At 45.3% G+C, this 18,330-nt stretch overlaps 2 protein-coding genes across 2 annotated transcripts; one reads left to right on the top strand and one right to left on the bottom strand.

The window, feature by feature from the left end:
* The first annotated feature begins 459 nt into the window (after positions 1-459).
* On the top strand, positions 460-8,149 carry LOC116940603 (transcriptional adapter 2-beta). Its single transcript, XM_032950651.2, has 3 exons — positions 460-1,986; positions 3,354-3,989; positions 4,505-8,149. Exons 1-3 carry the CDS (start codon positions 1,157-1,159, stop codon positions 4,776-4,778), a joined length of 1,740 nt encoding a protein of 579 aa, XP_032806542.2. The 5' UTR covers positions 460-1,156; the 3' UTR covers positions 4,779-8,149.
* Positions 6,878-17,777, bottom strand: LOC116940604 (uncharacterized). The gene is made up of 11 exons (XM_032950652.2): positions 17,513-17,777; positions 16,226-16,398; positions 15,882-15,992; positions 15,631-15,738; positions 15,315-15,463; positions 14,780-14,938; positions 11,541-11,650; positions 11,302-11,413; positions 10,469-10,596; positions 9,513-9,660; positions 6,878-8,516 (listed from the first exon to the last, which is right to left on the bottom strand). Exons 2-11 carry the CDS (start codon positions 16,379-16,381, stop codon positions 8,468-8,470), a joined length of 1,230 nt encoding a protein of 409 aa, XP_032806543.2. The 5' UTR covers positions 16,382-16,398; positions 17,513-17,777; the 3' UTR covers positions 6,878-8,467.
* Positions 17,778-18,330: the final 553 nt, after the last annotated feature.

Genomic DNA, 18,330 nt, shown 5'->3' with positions numbered 1-18,330 from the left:
ATTGGTCGCGAAAGCCTACGTGTTAAATAGTAAAATATAGCCCACATTAAGGAAGTAGTTTAAATTCCTTAAAAATGTTGGTTAGAAAGCTGTATTGAACAGATGTATACTACATCATGCAAAAGGGATAAACTTAATCGCTGTGCCAACTGTATCAACCTTTCCTCCACACGGAAAACCTGGTTTAAAACCACGGGTGGCTGGAGCCCAAGACCTTACCAATGCCGGTACTCGTTGCTCTATTGCTCTGACAAGGCCATTGTGTGGCTCCAGAACCACTGGGCCACTCTGAAGTGCCGTGCGTTTGCGATGCAGAACACCGCCTATCCAACACCCTGCACAGTCGCTGGAACAAAGAGGGCGGGGGGGAGTGGAGTCAGTGACGTTTCATCAGCACCAAGGACAGCGCCCGCCCTGCATTGCACCCAACCACTGCCGTGCGGGCAGCAGCAAGCCTTGGGCTGGGAACATGATGGATTTCACCAGCCCCCTCCTTTCTGATATATTTGCAAAATGTATTGGAGGCCACATTGTCCGCGGAGGACAGCAAGTGTGTATTTTAATACGTTACGGATGGCCGTGCTAAAAAAAAGACCCAGCTAATGTATTGCTTATTTTTACCGAAGGGCAATTTACAATTGCACTGAAAGCAAAAACCGAAGCCCAAATCATGGATAATTATTTATGCACGTTTATATAATTAAGGGATTTTGTAGAAAATAGGCGCCCGATTAATTTAAGTAGGTCAATACCATGTCGGATTTGGTTGAAGAAGGCCGTTTCCATGGCAGCAACACAAATACATCAGTGGACATAACGCACTCCGAGTGCAATGCGTCACGATGGATGATGGGTCGTTCGTGTGCGTGCCAGTCTATACATGCGTACACATGTACACACGCACACACAAGCGCGCACACGTACAATCATTGCATAATTTTACATTTCAAATGAACTCACTCTGAGCGGAGCGCTGTCTCCTAATTAATAATCGACGGTCGTCCCTCATGCGCACTAGCGCAGGAGGGGCAAGGTCAGGGCTGCAAGGGCAGCGACGGGGCTCCTTCTTTGGCGTGGGAGGAGGGGCAAGGCAGGGGCAAGGCCGGCGGAGCCAGGGGCGCCGCTTCATCCACCGTACCCCCTCCCCCCTCCAGCGATGGAGCGCGGCGCGCAGTGGCAGCGCCAACGCCCCGCTCCCGAGAAAACGGCGGAGCCGGCAGCGGCACCATCATCCTCCTCGTCGTCATCGTCCTCTTCTTCATCTTCGTCGTCGTCCTCGTCATCGTCGTCCTCGTCCTCCTCGTCGTCCTCCTCATCCTCTTTATCCGGCATCAAGAAATACTGCGTCAACTGCCTGGAGGAGGCGACCGCCTTGCGTCTGCGCTGCGCCGAGTGCGCGGATATGGAGCTCTGCCTCGAGTGCTTCAGCGCCGGAGCTGAGCTGGGCCCGCACCGCCGCTGGCACTCCTACCAGATGGTCCTCCAACAGCCGGCGTGCGGCCCCGGCAGTGGCCGGGCGCCCGAGCTGCAGCAACCACCCAGGGCGACCCCCTGCGTCGCGGCGCTTGCCTCGGCACCGGTAGCGTCGGCCGCGACCCCCGCTCCGACCCAGGTTCCAATCTCGGTGGCTCCGACTCAGACGCAGGCTCCGATCCCGGCTCCAACTCACACACCGATGTCAGCGGCTTCGGCGGGGGCAGCCGCGCAGACGGCGCCAGAGTCGGCGGAGGAGACGCGACCGGACGAGCCGTTGACCCGGCAGCCCGGGGCGCCTGAGGACACCCCGGCGGGACCTTCTGCCCCGTGGAGTAACTGCGAAGAGCAACTGCTGCTGGAGGCCGTGGAGCAGTATGGCTTCGGTAACTGGGAGGACGTGGCAGCGCACGTGGGCTCCCGCACGGCGGCAGAGGCCACGGAGCACTACCTAGGTCGCTTCGTGTACGGTAACATTGGGAGGGCGTGCATCCCTGCCATCATCCCCAACAGGTAATCGACGTGGAGCGAAACGTCGGACATCATGCCGAACAATACGCGGTATAAACAGAAAACACATTGAGAGGGCTATACAGCACAACCGCAAAAAAACTACGCATGGGTAAATGCATTAATTATACCTTAGGGTCCGCGCGCTATGCTGTTTTATTCATCTCTATAACTGTTGTGCTGTGTGCTTCATGTGGTCGGACGAAGAATACATGTAGAACTCTCGCAGTGCGGTGTAACTCTGTGTTCCAGAATAGCCCTCGGAAGTGGCTATTACAAAACTACAGTATGTACAGTACTTTTGATATTCCTTCCCGATCTCTGATCCTCAAATCCGCACACTAGGGGGCAGGGTTTTCACACCTGCCCTGCCCGCTACAGAGTTACAATATGCGTAGCATGAGCTGAGATGAAATGCAGAGCCAAATTTTAAATGTTCTTATGTTGCTGGGACCATCAACTCGCAACACTTGAAATCCATGTTTAATCATTGGCGACTGCCTGTATTCGATACCAGGTTCTCGGAGTGACAGCTCAATGTGCGCAGTCACACGGCCTCCGCGAGTAAAATAAATATGTACACTTGATAATCTCTTTTGTAATAAATGCGTTTGGGATATAACGCATTTCCAAAAAAATGTATTGTTCTTTGTGGAAGTGGAGTCATGTAGTGTATTTCTCAAATCCATTGGAAGGCCCAATATCGAAACAGTTCCCTATAAGTTGGTCATGAGATGTCAGTACCAGCATTGGGTTCTGGAATGTCCCCGTGTACAGAGCGTTGAGTGTAACTTCTTCTTCGTATATGTGAGGTTTATCTGGGTACTGCAGTTTTCTCCAACGTGACACTCATGGATGTATTTGGCCAAACAATGCTGGACACTAAGTAAAGTTTTACTGGATAAATAAAGGACATTATTATCTGATTTGACCTCGCTGCGTGGAATGCACCTGATATAAGATACCGTATTTGAAGATAAACAAGTTGAAGGCTGCACCGTCCTTGGATGGGGGACCACCATGCACATACATGTCATGATTTGTGGGGCTAATTTGTGGGCTGCAGATGGCAGTGCAGAAAATTCCATCGTTGTATCCTACTTTTATTCCATTGTTGTACCCTACTTTCATTGTTGTACCCTACTTTTATTGTTCCAAGTTTGTGCTCCCCACCTTCACTTAACCCAAACTGACCAACATTTTAAACTATGACGAAATAACTTCCGTGACCAGCACAGGGAGGCTCTCATCCAGCAGTGGATTGACATGTAATTTAATTTGATACCACCACACCCTCTGGGCAGTGAGAGTACAGTACCGAGCTCTTGGATTTGGTGATCCTAACAACAGGCGCTTCGCATGTATTTAAGAGTGACAGACCACACGTGCACGGAGCCCGGCTTGGGTAGCCCTCCACCGTCACCGTGTCTCCTCGAGCTCTCCCCGGCCGAGCGCCAGCAGCTGGGCTACCTGCCCCTGCGCGACGACTTCGAGGTGGAGCACGACCCCGAGGCGGAGGGCCTCATCAGCGGCCTGGCCCTCAGCTACTCGGACGACGAGCTTGACCTGGAGCTGAAGCGTGCCTGCGTGGATATGTACGTCCGCCGCGTGGAGGAGCGGCAGCGGCGCAAGCAGATCGTGCGCGAGTACAACCTCATCGCGGGCTTCCTGGGCAAGGAGCGCGACCGCGGCCCCAAGGGTCGTCCGCCGTCCAAGGAGGAGACGGAGCTGCGCGGGAGAATGCAGCCCTTCTGCCGCTTCCTGCCGGCGCACAAGCTCGACGAGATGATGGAGAGCGGCAGCCGCGAGCGCGGCCTGCGGCTGCGCGTGCGCGAACTGCAGAGGTACCGCTGCGACGGCATCACCCGCCTCGAGGAGTCGGCCGAGTACGAGGCGGCCAAGCACCGGAGGGAGAAGCGCAAGGCTGGGAGACCCCCCACGCCGACCACGAGGCAGAGCGGGCGGCCCCCCACGCCCAACACACGTCTCGGTGCCCTCGCGCTGAGGTGGGTCTTGCGGGGAGCAGGCGTCAAGGCGGTGGCATTGCCATTGCGTGTGTACTTGCACCGCCCGCACGCTGGGTAGATATGCCACACGGAGCAGGGGGGTGGGGATCTAAAACCGTAGCAGAGCTATCTGGCGTGCAGGCAGTGCAACTTCACTCTCGATATCTATACCATACTGACCAGGCGTCAAAACGGGGATCAATCCTTCGGGCAAAATTTTTTTTATTATTGATTATTGATGGCACTCTCATTGTTTATGGTGTTTCTGCGAATAATTTACCAATACACTTTTAGACATTAATGCTTATTATCGCTAATTTCCTATTATACAGTTCGAACAGTTGATCCTTTAGTTTCAAACTTCGTAACTATTGAAACTATGTATCCTGTGACACTATGCCATATGCTTACATAGAGCTCAATGGTCAGAGTTAAAGTGCGCTTACAATAGGGCCTGTCTTAAACCCGTGTGATGGAGGATGCCAATTTATTTTGCTCCGTGGCCATCCATACAGGAACAAGGAGCAGCCAGACGGTGACGCGCCCACCCTGGAGAACCTTCCAGGCTTCCAGGAGCTGTCGGAGCAGGAGCGCTTGCTGTGCACCTCCCTCGGCCTGAGCCCCACGCGCTACGTCACCATCAAGGCCATCCTCATCCGCGACTACCTCCAGAAGCGGCAGGGTATCCCCTCCAAGCCACGCCTGCCCCCCTACCTCGACAAGTCGCACAAGAAGCGCATCCTCAGCTTCCTAACCAAGAGTGGCTGGATTGCCCGAGAGGCGCAATAGAGGATGAAGCCTCGATTGCATCTCCCGATTAGCACGGTTGGCTATGTATGGTGCGAAAGAAGTTCAACATACAGTGAGGGAAAAAAGTATTTGATACCCTGCTAATTTTGTACGTTTGCCCACTGACAAAGAAATGATCAGTCTATAATTTTAATGGTAGGTTTATTTGAAAAGTGAGAGACAGAATAACAACAACAAAAATCCAGAAAAACGCATGTCAAAAATGTTATAAATTGATTTGCATTTTAATGAGGGAAATAAGTATTTGACCCCTCTGCAAAACATGACTTAGTACTTGGTGGCAAAACCCTTGTTGGCAATCACAGAGGTCAGACGTTTCTTGTTGTTGGCCACCAGGTTTGCACACATCTCAGGAGGGATTTTGTCCCACTCCTCTTTGCAGATCTTCTCCAAGTCATTAAGGTTTCGAGGCTGACGTTTGGCAACTCGAACCTTCAGCTCCCTCCACAGATTTTCTATGGGATTAAGGTCTGGAGACTGGCTAGGCCACTCCAGGACCTTAATGTGCTTCTTCTTGAGCCACTCCTTCGTTGCCTTGGCCGTGCGTTTTGGGTCATTGTCATGCTGGAATACCCATCCACGACCCATTTTCAATGCCCTGGCTGACGGAAGGAGGTTCTCACCCAAGATTTAACGGTACATGGCCCCGTCCATCGTCCCTTTGATGCGGTGAAGTTGTCCTGTCCCCTTAGCAGAAAAACACCCCCAAAGCATAATGTTTCCACCTCCATGTTTGACGGTGGGGATGGTGTTCTTGGGGTCATAGGCAGCATTCCTCCTCCTCCAAACACGGCGAGTTGAGTTGATGCCAAAGAGCTCAATTTTGGTCTCATCTGACCACAACACTTTCACCCAGTTGTCCTCTGAATCATTCAGATGTTCATTGGCAAACTTCAGACGGGCATGTATATGTGCTTTCTTGAGCAGGGGGACCGCTGCAGGATTTCAGTCGTTCACGGCGTAGTGTGTTACCAATTGTTTTCTTGGTGACTATGGTCCCAGCTGCCTTGAGATCATTGACAAGATCCTCCCGTGTAGTTCTGGGCTGATTCCTCACCGTTCTCATGATCATTGCAACTCCATGAGGTGAGATCTTGCATGGAGCCCCAGGCTGAGGGAGATTGATAGTTATTTTGTGTTTCTTTCATTTGCGAATAATCGCACCAACTGTTGTCACCTTCTCACCAAGCTGCGTGGCAATGGTCTTGTAGCCCATTCCAGCCTTGTGTAGGTCTACAATCTTGTCCCTGACATCCTTGGAGAGCTTTTGGTCTTGGCCATGGTGGAGAGTTTGGAATCTGATTGATTGATTGTTTCTGTGGACAGGTGTCTTTTATACAGGTAACGAGCTGAGATTAGGAGCACACTCTTAAAGGGAGTGCTCCTAATCTCAGCTTGTTACCTGTATAAAAGAAATCTTTCTGATTGAGAGGGGGTAAAATACTTATTTCCCTCATTAAAATGCAAATCAATTCACAACATTTTTGACATGCGTTTTTCTGGATTTTGTTGTTCTTATTCTGTCTCTCACTGTTCAAATAAAACCTACCATTAAAATTATAGACTGATCATTTCTTTGTCAGTGGACAAACGTACAAAATCAGCAGGGGATCAAATACTTTTTTTCCCTCACTGTACATACAAGCCCTGTCCTTTGGGTTTACACTTGGAAGAGCGAGCATGTTTGAAAATGCCAAAAAAAAATAAACGCAGTATTATAATAATCGTGTTGAATATTAAGATGCTTCATTTATTCTGAAATAAATGTTGTGATTAACAAATAAGCACCCAAGAGTATTGGGACTTTGTGAAGTCTCTATGAATAATTATCGAGCACCTTAGCTCAAGGTGTTTCACAGAGTAAAAAAACCTTCCGTAAAAATAGTGATTTAAATGGCAGGAAAGTCCAAGGGCGGAGGAATGAGTGACCGTAACAGAGGGCACATGGGGGTTATGAAAGGGTAGGGGAGGGAAGGAAAGGAGTGGAGGGGCGAGGGGAGGGAAGAAGAAGAGAATGGGCAATGGAGAAGAAGTGAGCTTTAGGAGAGGGACAAAAGGAGGTTAAGGTGGAGGCCTGCTTAATGTAGAGGGAAAGTTTATTCGAGTGGAGGGGTGCAAGGAGGGAGATACATCATTTAGTTATACTTGCTTTACATGATCATACAATAACAGTAATGTTCAGCCCTTCATCAATACGCTCCTGAATGAAGAAGGCCTCCATATGCCATTTTGGTCATGGGGGTTGTTTGATCACACTTAACTCTGCTGGTGGTCAGTGAAAAAAACAACGAAGGATCAATATTTTTCAACAGTCCTTCACTAATATTCCCTAAGTCCTATTCAACGCATTATCCAAAACATTGTCTTGCTTAATTGTTGATGTCACTTAAATTGTCATGGTGTTTTTGCTAATAATTTGCCAATGTCTAGACATGTTATTCTTCCAAGCCTTGACTTGGGTTTTACACCGTACACATTATATTGTAAGTGAACGTGTGACATGTTAACGGACTGTAAAAGTATTTCCTCTCGTGTATTTATAAACTTGTATTATTAATGTGTGCCAGAGATATTGGAGAAGGGCGATGAGAATGGATTGCAGAAGTTGCAAATAGTTGTATAACTATTGAGTGCAGTTGCACAGGGGCCCGCAGGCAAGAGGGTCCCCAGTTACTGGGTTATGAAGAGGATGGAAATGACCCCTTTCCCATTCCGATGACGTACATGTACAATCATCAGTTTTATTTTCGATTCCGGAAGTAAAAGGCCATGCGGAAGGGGGTGTGGCAGTTTGGCACCAGCTATCATAGAATGTGTTTGTGTCACTGCAATTCTCTGCGGCGAGTACAATATCTTAAAAAAACAACGGCGCTACGCCTCTATGTAAAATGTACGCTGAACTGCTTGGACGTTCATGATTCGGCGGTGAACGGGACACCCATCCTGCAAATTGCAGACGTCTTTGAATGGGAAAGGGTTAAACAAGGGCCCCCATTTTATACCTTGCTCCAGGTCCCATGCCAATCATGCTACGCCTCTGCAAGCAAAAGTGCATCAGGGCTGGAGGAAGCTATTTGAGCACCACTCATGAGTGACCTGCTTACTTCTTGAACCCACCCCTTCACGTGCTGTGATTTAAGCGTAAGTACTGTGTATCGAAATTGTGAATTGTGGCCATAACAATCATCAATGTGCGTGATTGATGTGTGGCATATATATAATCAAAGATGCACTTTTTTTTTGGAAACTTACAAAGTGGATTATTTTACACGAACTGCCTGTGTTTAATGCAACGTAATGTATCGTTCATGTTTGACTTGATGACAGCACATAAATGTTTTAACAACGAAGCAGCATGTCGTGTTGATTTACTTCTCCCAAGTAATATGTTGAGAATTAACTTTTTCTCCATTTTTTAAGAAAATTAATACATTCAAACAAATGCAGAATCCAGTAAGTTTACGTTTGTCAATCTAAATGCAATGCATTTCAATGCAATGCTTAATGATTCTATTTATGTTGTGCTTAATTCATTACAGGTAAACATCTCTCACAACACTGATATATTCTATTGTCAAAATTATAAAATAATTACAGCACAAACATAATGAAGAAAGGCATCACGGTTTTTTTTCATGGATCCATGTACCTTTCATCTTCACACCTCCCTACTGAGGGTCTGTTGAAGAATACTCTTTTGGACGTCCTCCATGATGCCTGTAAAATAGGAATGCTATTTTTTTTAAACCACAATACATTCATAATCATCCACCACGCTCAATCCACTGCTGGGGCAAGGTCTCCCCAAGTCTGCCATCTCTCACGATCCTACGATGTAATAATCCAACCTAGCACCTACACATGAGTTGATTGGTCAAATAATCCTCCGCCATAAGCAACGCACTTAAACCATACAATACAATTTTTATTTTAAAAACAATGTATATCAAAGTACATATGAATATCTTGTACACATGGTGGGGCAGTTACATCTAGAGGACTTCTTATGATCATATCTGAAGAGAGTGAGGTCATAAATGGCTCTCAGTGCACAGACGGAAAGCAGATGAATTTCGATTTAAAGCTTTCGTGACTGCAGGGATTCATATTCTTGGTTCTTTCGGTAAAGTCACGTAGAAGGGAAATAATAAAATAAGTTTTTATAACAAAATGAAATTGTATTATTTTATTATTTCCCTTCTACGTGACTTTAACGAAAGAACCAAGAATAGGAAAGCAGATGGTAATATAAAGAAGGTGAAAATGAAGCCTCAAACAGAAAGCACAGTCATACGCAGAAGACATAACAAAAACAAGTCTGGACCTTAAAAATGGAAATCTTGGCAGTTGTTGGCCGACTGGGTTGCATCGCATTATATTTTTAAGGTTTGCTGAGTTCGCATCTCCTATCTTCTTGCTGTATTTGCCTCCATGCAGTTTGCCGTTCTCTGTGTGCTCTGTATGTGATGTCCCTCTGTGTGTTCCCTCGCTGTGTGGTTTACGCCATTTTCACCTGAGGACGAGTGCTTGTTTTGCGTTCGAAACTTCGTGATCTATTTTATTTTGTATTTTATTTCTACTTACGTGACTTTACCGAAAGAACCAATGAGTATAGTAATTCCTGCAGTCACAAAAGCTTCAATCCTAGATTCATGGGGCATATGTTTGAGAAATGAGTATAGTGGAATGAGGAGGAAGAGGATAAGCACTCGCCGATAATTCCACTCGGAGATGCCCCAGCCACGCCTTCCGTTAACGATGAAGAGACACAGCCTTTCCACAATGCGAGCCTCCCACTCGAAGCCAATGTAGAACTCCGAGACGTCCTGCACGAGGCACTGCACATTGTACAGCTTCCCACCTGAGCAGCAGGGAACATAGCTGAAATGTTACAAACATATCTCAGCCATCCATAATGTCGTCACTTGTGAACCTGATTGGCTCACAAGTGACGACATCACATTTATCCCACTATTTTTTAGACCGAAACAGGATCATTTCTCCACAACTCTGGCTGTCGCCTGATGATGTTGGTTGTAATTACCGGCGAAACGTCGTGCTCGAATCGTATATTTTGTGTTTTTACTCTCCAATACACCAGGTGTACTGAACTAGTTACGAATTGCCATGTTTTGTTTACGTGGCAAACCTTACTAATTGGCTGTGTCAGGTGGTGGTGGGTTTAATGACACATTTATATTTACGTGATCTAGCCCAAAAACATCTATTCTGGATAATATTGGTCGCGAACGCCTACGTGTTAAAATATCTCAGCTAGTATGGGTAAGCACTTATTACTCTGTTTTTTTTCAGTTGTGCTGTATAGCTCTCCGATGTGTTTTGGGGTTGTATAATTGGAAAATGTGCAGCAGAACCCGAAAACACATAGGAGAGCGAATTCTAGCATTTCACTCACACACTGTCTGTATTAAGACGGTGTGAGCCAACTCAGGCACAGTGGTGTGAGAATGGTAGAGCATGGATCCTGGTGCGAGGAAAGGAAATAGGGCCTCTGTCCAATTCCCCCCTCGATGAAGCCCAGTGCCAGGGTGCTCCTCTGGCCCGTGGACTCGGGTGCAGTTGCACCGCTTGTACATTTGATAACTATCTCACTGGAAGCATAACGAGGACCGCCACCTCCCGTGAGGCTATAGAGGTGCGCTGTAGACCTGCACGGAAGCGGAATCCGTAATCCGAGGGTGGGGTCCCCCCTTCGCCATGGTAGGCCAGGTCGAAGTCAGTCCAGCTCACGCTATGCATCTCTCCAACTGGTGTGTACAAGTAGCCCATCTCCAGACTGCAGGTAGGTCAGAGGGCAAAAGAACGTCATGAAACACATCGAATATACTCAAGTGAAAATTCCTCAATATGTATTATACATTGCAATCATCGCTGCCCTACTGACACACTTTGCCCCTTTGCAAGCCAGGTGATGAGTCACCTTGTACCCATATGAACAGCTGCTACTGTGAGTGCCCTTTACAATGTTTAAGATGAGATGTGATGTAAAGCACACTCGGCGACTCGGGCGCTGTATTAAAATGAATAATTATCTAACCATTACCATTTGAAGCTGCGGTTTTATTAGAACGGCAAAAGAACGTACATGTACACATATACAGCTCTTTGTAAATCCACATCTGCATGAGGGTCTCCCCACACCATGAGGGTCACAATGGTGACCATCATTGGTCTCCAACTTGCTAATACTCACTGCTGGTTGGTGAAGGCAGGGCAGCATATACGTGGGAGCCTTGAGGTGCAGAACAACAATATATTATACCGCACTGCCCTCTGCTACTTACTGCATAGCCCTGTTCATGTATGGTGGTCGCCCATCCAAACACTATCGAAGCTAAACTCTCTTAGTTTCCAAGATCCAGGGCATTCCAGGTGATTTGGTTATGGCTGTAATAATGTTAACATGTAGTTTTGTCAGATCAGTTAACATCTCAGAAACTCAAATAGAATTGGCTGCAGTAAGGTGGAATGAGTGACTTACACAGAAGTGGTGATGGGCTGAGAAACGACCCCAACGTTAAACTGCGTTCCATCCTCCAGTGTCACCATGTGAAAGGCATAACGATGCAGGTACTTCCACTCGCGCTTCTTGCCTGGGCCAAAAAACAAGGTATTATGGGTGTGTTATGGTTGAGTGTGTGCAAAAGAAAAACATTCTAATTCGAAAAAATGTAGGTGTATAAGTCGATAACTTCGTCTGAGGTTTCGTAAACTCGTCACCATAGGAGTGATCTCTCATGGAGCCCATGATGAGCTTTTGTGGAGCAAAGCCCTCCACAGTGATGGTGCCGCGAAGCCACCCAAACTGCTCATAGTGAGTCTGGTGAGACCTGTGAGGGATGGAAGGGCAAAGCACCAAAGCGTTATAATCTTAGGGGCCGTCCATAAATGACGTCACGTTCCAAGGGGGGGGGGTCAGACATTTGTGACGAGGGGGGGGGGGGGTTGAGAAATGTGACGTCACATCAAAATGCGCAACTTTAAATAAATATAGAATTGTTATGACAACACTAATTGATATAACAACACTCCTATAACATTAGAGTGCAGCACACATTAAATACACACTACAATGACAATAGTTTAAAGCAATTTGAAGCATATTTTATTTTCGAAATGGAAATATGGTTTTGGGGGGGAGGGGGGGGGGCAGAGCTTTGTGACGTCATATTTGGGGGGGTCTGACTTTTTGTGACGCTGTGTGGCGTGGGGGGTGGGGGTCAAAATTCGTCCAAAATCGCGTGACGTCATTTATGGCCGGCCCCTTACTTTACTTGCTGAAAACACTAGCACACAGAAAACATTCGCCGCCTTAAAAACCATGACAGTCCTGACACCGAGAACCTTGGACCGAAACAGGGGTTCAGTGATGCCTGATTTAATTGGATTCTCAAGTGTCGTGAGTTGATGGTCCCAGCCTCGATCAAGTGACTGCAAATGAAACCAAACTAATAAGAGTAATAATTTGGGGGGGGGGGGGGGAATTGGATACATCTATTAACATTACTATAAAAATGTACATTGAAAGTTTAGGGGAAATTATACATATGGACAGATTACGTCACACTTTCCAAATTGTGCTTGATCTCAAAAGTATTGAATTGGTACAGTACAGCAGTGGTTAGGTAGCTGTTTTGGGAAAAAAAATATTTGCACATTGACAAATACTGTAGTCCTTTTTGTTTTCATTTGTGTCTCCAAGTTTGGGCAATCCTTTTATCAGTATTGGCAGTTTTCAAAAGGATAACTCCTTGTTAGCAAAGCAACTTTATATTACAGGTTAATTTATTTTGGATAATGTTTTGGAGAGTTACAATGTCCCCCTGTCATAGAGAGATGTACAGAGCTAATGCATACACTTTCAATCTTAAATTTCGATTTAAAGCTTTCGTGACTGCAGGGATTCATCTTCTGGGTTCTTTCGGTAAAGTCACGTAGAATGGGAATGAAAAATAAAAATAATAACAGAATAAAATTCCCACGACGTTTCGGCCACAACACAAGTAGCCTTCCTCAGGTGAAGAAACAGGACTGTCCGGAAGATAGCGCTTGAGTGAACACTGCCAAGCATGGACAGCGTCTTTTAAGCTGTGTGGGAGGAACAGAGTGCCTTGACAAAGGAGTTAACATATAAATTAGCATGTAACTGGGAGACTAGCATGAGGGATTAGCACCACGGAGAGCGACGAGCTATGTTCAGACGGACGAGGGGAGGGGGGAGAGGAGTTTACATATAAATTAGCATGTAACTGGGGGACTAGCATAATGTTGGTGTGAGGGATTAGCAGCAGTTTACATATCAACAGTAAATTAGCATGTAACTGGGGGATTAGCATGATGTTAGTATGAGGAATGAGCTTGTGTTCAGACGGACGAGTCCATCTATGTTGGGAACGGAGGAGGGGGGGGGGGGGGGAAGAGGAGGAAACAGCCACGGTGCGATGCTCTGTCCTGTGTTGCGTTATAACTATGCTATAAACTGGACTACTATAGAATACATTATTATACCTTCCAATCTAAACTACATTGTATAATATCGTATACACAGCCCAATGTAAGCTCTAACATTATGCATTATATTGATATGCCTCCAACTAAACTTTTTTCTACATTACACAACTATACACCGTAATATACACTGCCATAGACAAACCCCACCCTTGATTTATATAATGCGTTACTATACACTACCCTATACTTTAGACTATAAAATATTAGACTTGTAGTATTACACTATGTATTATTCTATTAACCCTACTGTATACCACAATGTTGTATATTCACTATACAATTACGGTACTATATATCACCTTATGAATTATGTTAAACATTACACTGTTATACTATTTATTATTATACAAATGCTATAAACTATACTATTGACCGTCGTGTGATAGGTACTAATAGGCAGTGCCAGCGAATGGACTGCGGTCTGAAAGTCACCGTAAAATACAATCAATCAAGAACCGAAATGGTTTATAACGTCCTTCCAATGGTTACTAAGCCAGAATCCATCTTCTCGGTTGAAATTGTCTCTGTGTTTGTATATGTGGATAGCCTCATGAACGAATCTCTCATGGTAGCCGGATGGCTTGCAGAGAACCTCCGTGTTGGAGAAGTCAATGTCATGTTGGCCCACTGAATTATAACAGTGATCTGCCACGGCTGAGGTGTTCGTCCTACCGTGTTTCAAGTCTGCTTTATGTTCACGGATGCGGTCAGAGATATGTTGTTTGGTTTCTCCAATGTAGCTGCTACCACAGAGGCAACTTAGTTTGTAGACGCCCGGGTACTGTATGTCTGGAACCACATCTTTTACAGACGGAACCAGATCACGGATTTTATGTACTGTGTCGAATCGGATCTGGATCTTGTGTTTATTCAGGATTTTGGAGATCTTTTTTGTGACCCCCGCAATGTAGGGTAAGGTGATGGTTTTGAATGGCTCCTCAAGAGGATCCTTCTTCATGGTTGGAGTGATGGCTTTGCGGATTGTGTAGTCGGAGTAACCATTAGCCTTGAGAGCTTGGTGTATGTGCTTGAGTTCACTACCATAGAGCCCAGTGCATTTCCGACTAAGAACACATTGCTAGTGAACTCAAGCACGTCGCTCTCCATGGTGCTAATCCCTCACACCAACATCATGCTAATCCCCCAGTTACATGCTAATTTATATGTTAACTCCTTTGTCAAGGCGCTCTGTTCCTCCCACACAGCTTAAAAGACGCTGTCCATGCTTGGCACTGTTCACTCAAGCGCTGTCTTCCGGACAGTCCTGTTTCTTCACCTGAGGAAGGCTACTTGCATTGTGGCCGAAACGTCATGAGAATTTTATTCTGTTATTATTATTATTTTATTCCCATTCTACGTGACTTTACCGAAAGAACCCAGAAGACTTTTAATCTTAGTTGGAAAGCGGTAAAGAAATTTTAAATGAAGTGGTGCAGTTTATGGCTCACTCCTCCAGGTCTTTGAAGAATGTGCCACTCCAGGGCTCTCGAGCGATACCGCGGCAGATGAAAGCAGGGTGCAATTCCGTGTCGAAGTCAAAATATGGCAGGGTGCTCTCCCAGACCAGGTCCATGATCACGTTCAATGTGCGATCCTCCCCCCTTAGCCTGAGATGGAAAACAATGCATGACCATCACAAAAAAAGATATAGGCAAGCAATTTATGGCAAGAGGTAACCTTAGTGAAAATCCTGATAGTACAATTTGAGTTGTCAATTCACACTGTGGGAGGAGATTGTGAGTACATATGTATGTATGTTGAACTTTTTTCGCACCGTACATAGCCAACCACACTAATAGGAGGTGCCGTACAGGGCAGGAGTAGAGGCAGACCGAATGAGAGATGGGAAGGATGAGGTGGAATAATATGAGGATATTGTGTGTGACTAGAGAATAGTCACAGAAAAAAGTTACATGAAGAAAACATGAGCAGCCGACCCCATGCAATGATGTGATTTTTGTCTTCAATTAATCGACAGTTTACCTCATCGGTCCATCAAAAAAAAGTTTCCACTTTCTCATTGGTTCCAATGGCTTTAATGTCAAACCTTCTGCACCAAACGTCATGTCCTCCTCTGCATGCCAGATGCTGTCAGGTAGATTGGTACTTAATAGGAGCCCTATGTTTGGCAGCTAAACATGGAGAAAAACACATTTTCATTGCAAGTGGATCAATTTAAAAGACGCGTAATGTATATGAAGTCATTCCAACATGCATTATTAATCAAATAAATAATTCCGAACCAACTGCTGACCGACAAGGTACTTTTACCAGGGACATATTAGACCTTGAACTTTACCTTGATCATGATAAAGCCGTTTATGACTTTGTTGGGGCGTCGAGCTGTGGCCGCCACAAGATAACATCCATGCTTATTGGCTGCATTGAAATAAACTGCATCAATGGCCTGAACAAAAATACAAATACATCCATTGATATCAGGACAAAAAATTGCATGTCAACATACGATAAGCACACACGCACACACGCGCGTTTTCTGTGCAAGCAGAGTTGCAATGTGGGTACATTTCTTTGACAAGGTCAGCGTACCTTAGGGTGGTTAGAGAGTGGCTGTGCACAGTCCATCTGGGCAGGCGTGTTCCGTGACCTCCTGCCGTACCCAGCCTGCCCAATTACATTCTGCTCACGTTTGTTTCTCCACTGGAAAGCACCATAGAGCAATATTTTCCATTTGTATGAGAACCTACTCTCACGCTCAAGAACCACTTTTGAAAAAAAAGAAGTATTAGCATGCTTCAACATAACATCAAAGACAGACTTTAGCTGTTACAAAGTATTTTTAATTAGTGGTGAATCTCAAGAAAACATCTATTATCGAGGCCGGCTATTGTTCAAAAGATAAAAAAATGAGATTGAGAAAAGGTGCAAGGTACCTGGCGCAGCGTGTATAAGCAGTAGAAGAACGCGTATTTGATGTGGTAGAACTTGCCGGGTTGGCTGTAGACCCCAAACAGCTTTGGGGGATCATCACGAAATAGCCACCACACCACCAACAGCACCGATACTGCTCCCAGCAGCAACAGCAACATGGTCACCACCCAGCGTGCTGAACAGAACACCCGCAAAGATACAGGTGCAGCCCTTTCGTCACTCACGTCCACTGGTGGTGGACAGGGCTCCACTATGAGGGAGCTCAAGAGAGCCCATCTAAAAAGTGTTTTCCACACTGGCAAGGCATCGTTGAAGAGGTAGGAGTAAACTCGATTCGAAGCTTTCGCGACTGCAAGAATTACTCTTTGGTTCTTTCGGTAAAGTCACGTAAAAAGAAATGTAATTAAATAATAATAGAATACGACGTTTTGGTTGCAACACAAGCAACCATCATCAGGTACAAATGAATGAGAAAACAAACCTAATAAACTTGGAAATATAATGCAATACAACACAGAGAGTCGGCCAACAAAACAGTCAACACCCCACCTGGTTGATAACGTTCTCCCAAAGATTGCTCAATTTGAGAGAGACAAAACATAGACACGGAGACACACAGACAGAACACACAAGCAGAGAGACAGACTAACACAAAGACAAACAGAAAGAGACACACACATAGGCCTTAAATAGAGAGAGAGAGAGGGGTAGGTATACCCACATATTGTTGTCAGTGTCCGAAAACAATGCCACTGTTATCATAGACATGCACTTTTAAATCTAGTTTGAAAACTCATTTCTTGAGAACTGCTTTTTGCGTTCAATTTGTTGTCCTTCCCCGCACCTCTAATTAGCAAGGTTGGCTACATACGGTGCGAAAGAAGTTCAACATACATACATATTGTGTGCGCGCACACAACTGTGGCTGTCGACCCATGCGCGAATGGAAAACTTTATTTCTCTCGCCGATTACCCTTGCAGCTTGATGTTTGAAATTTGCCAATTGGGACTTAAATTGGTCGTAAATTTGGCTTCCCATTTATGCTTCTGGGTGTACAGAGGCACGTGGATTTAAGACACGCCATTGTTTCAACTACTGCACCCAGAGTTTAAACGAACCGGCGACCTCTGCTTTTACACTACAACATCCACACCGGCAGTACCAATGTGATATCAATTTTATAAAAAATGTAATTGCTTTAACTCACCCGCAATGTTTACTACTTGTACTTTGCAAACACCCATGTCTTGATTATGTGCAAACACAGTAAGCACAACAAATTGCTTACCTTAAAATGTAACGGTGATAAGTTCAGTGTCTTTGTGTGTTCATGTATTGAGACGGTATATACTGCATACACACGTGTTCCGTGTTTATACTCAAGTGCAAGTGTATTTAGTGACAGTAACTATAGATCTGATGAAACTTTGGGAGTGCTAGCCGTTAAAAGTGGTGTCCTGCGTAAGCAAAGTCAAAGTCTAAAGGTCAGTGCCTTTACCAACAGAAAGTTAGCCAATGATTTGCTGGAACCAATGTTTTAAGTTACCTTTCCCCCCACAAAATGTGCATAAAATTTAGCTGCATGCAGTTGGCAGGCTGTTTTAAAGTATAACATACCATCGAAATGCTTGCTACCAACCAGAAAGTAAATGGTACAGAAAGTGAATGGCAATTCACAAAGATCGGTTGCGCTTTAAAACGATGGCACATAACATTAACTTAACTGGTTTAAGCTTATTCTTAGTTTTTTCGGTAAAGTCACGTTGAAGAGAACCAAAAAAATAATAAAATATATATAAAACAATAAAAAAATTCTCACGACGTTTCGACCATAACTCAAACGGTCATCTTCAGGTGTGTTGGTTTGCATGAATTTATTTTTAAACGGCGCATTTATTTATTTATAAAAAAAAACGTTAGCGCCACGCGCAGCGATTTGGGTAAACTGCCAAATCGCTGCGCGTGGCGCTAACGTTTTTTTATAAATAAATAAATGCGCCGTTTAAAAATACATTTATGCAAACCAACACACCTGAAGATGACCGTTTGAGTTATGGTCGAAACGTCGTGAGAATTTTTTTATTGTTTTATATATATTTTATTATT

The sequence above is a fragment of the Petromyzon marinus genome, chromosome 9 (genome assembly GCF_048934315.1).
Source record: "Petromyzon marinus isolate PM22_M1 ecotype Great Lakes invasive population chromosome 9, UKy_Petmar_22M1.pri1.0, whole genome shotgun sequence".
Lineage (NCBI taxonomy): Eukaryota > Metazoa > Chordata > Hyperoartia > Petromyzontiformes > Petromyzontidae > Petromyzon > Petromyzon marinus.
This window is presented reverse-complemented; position numbering and strand designations above follow the sequence as displayed.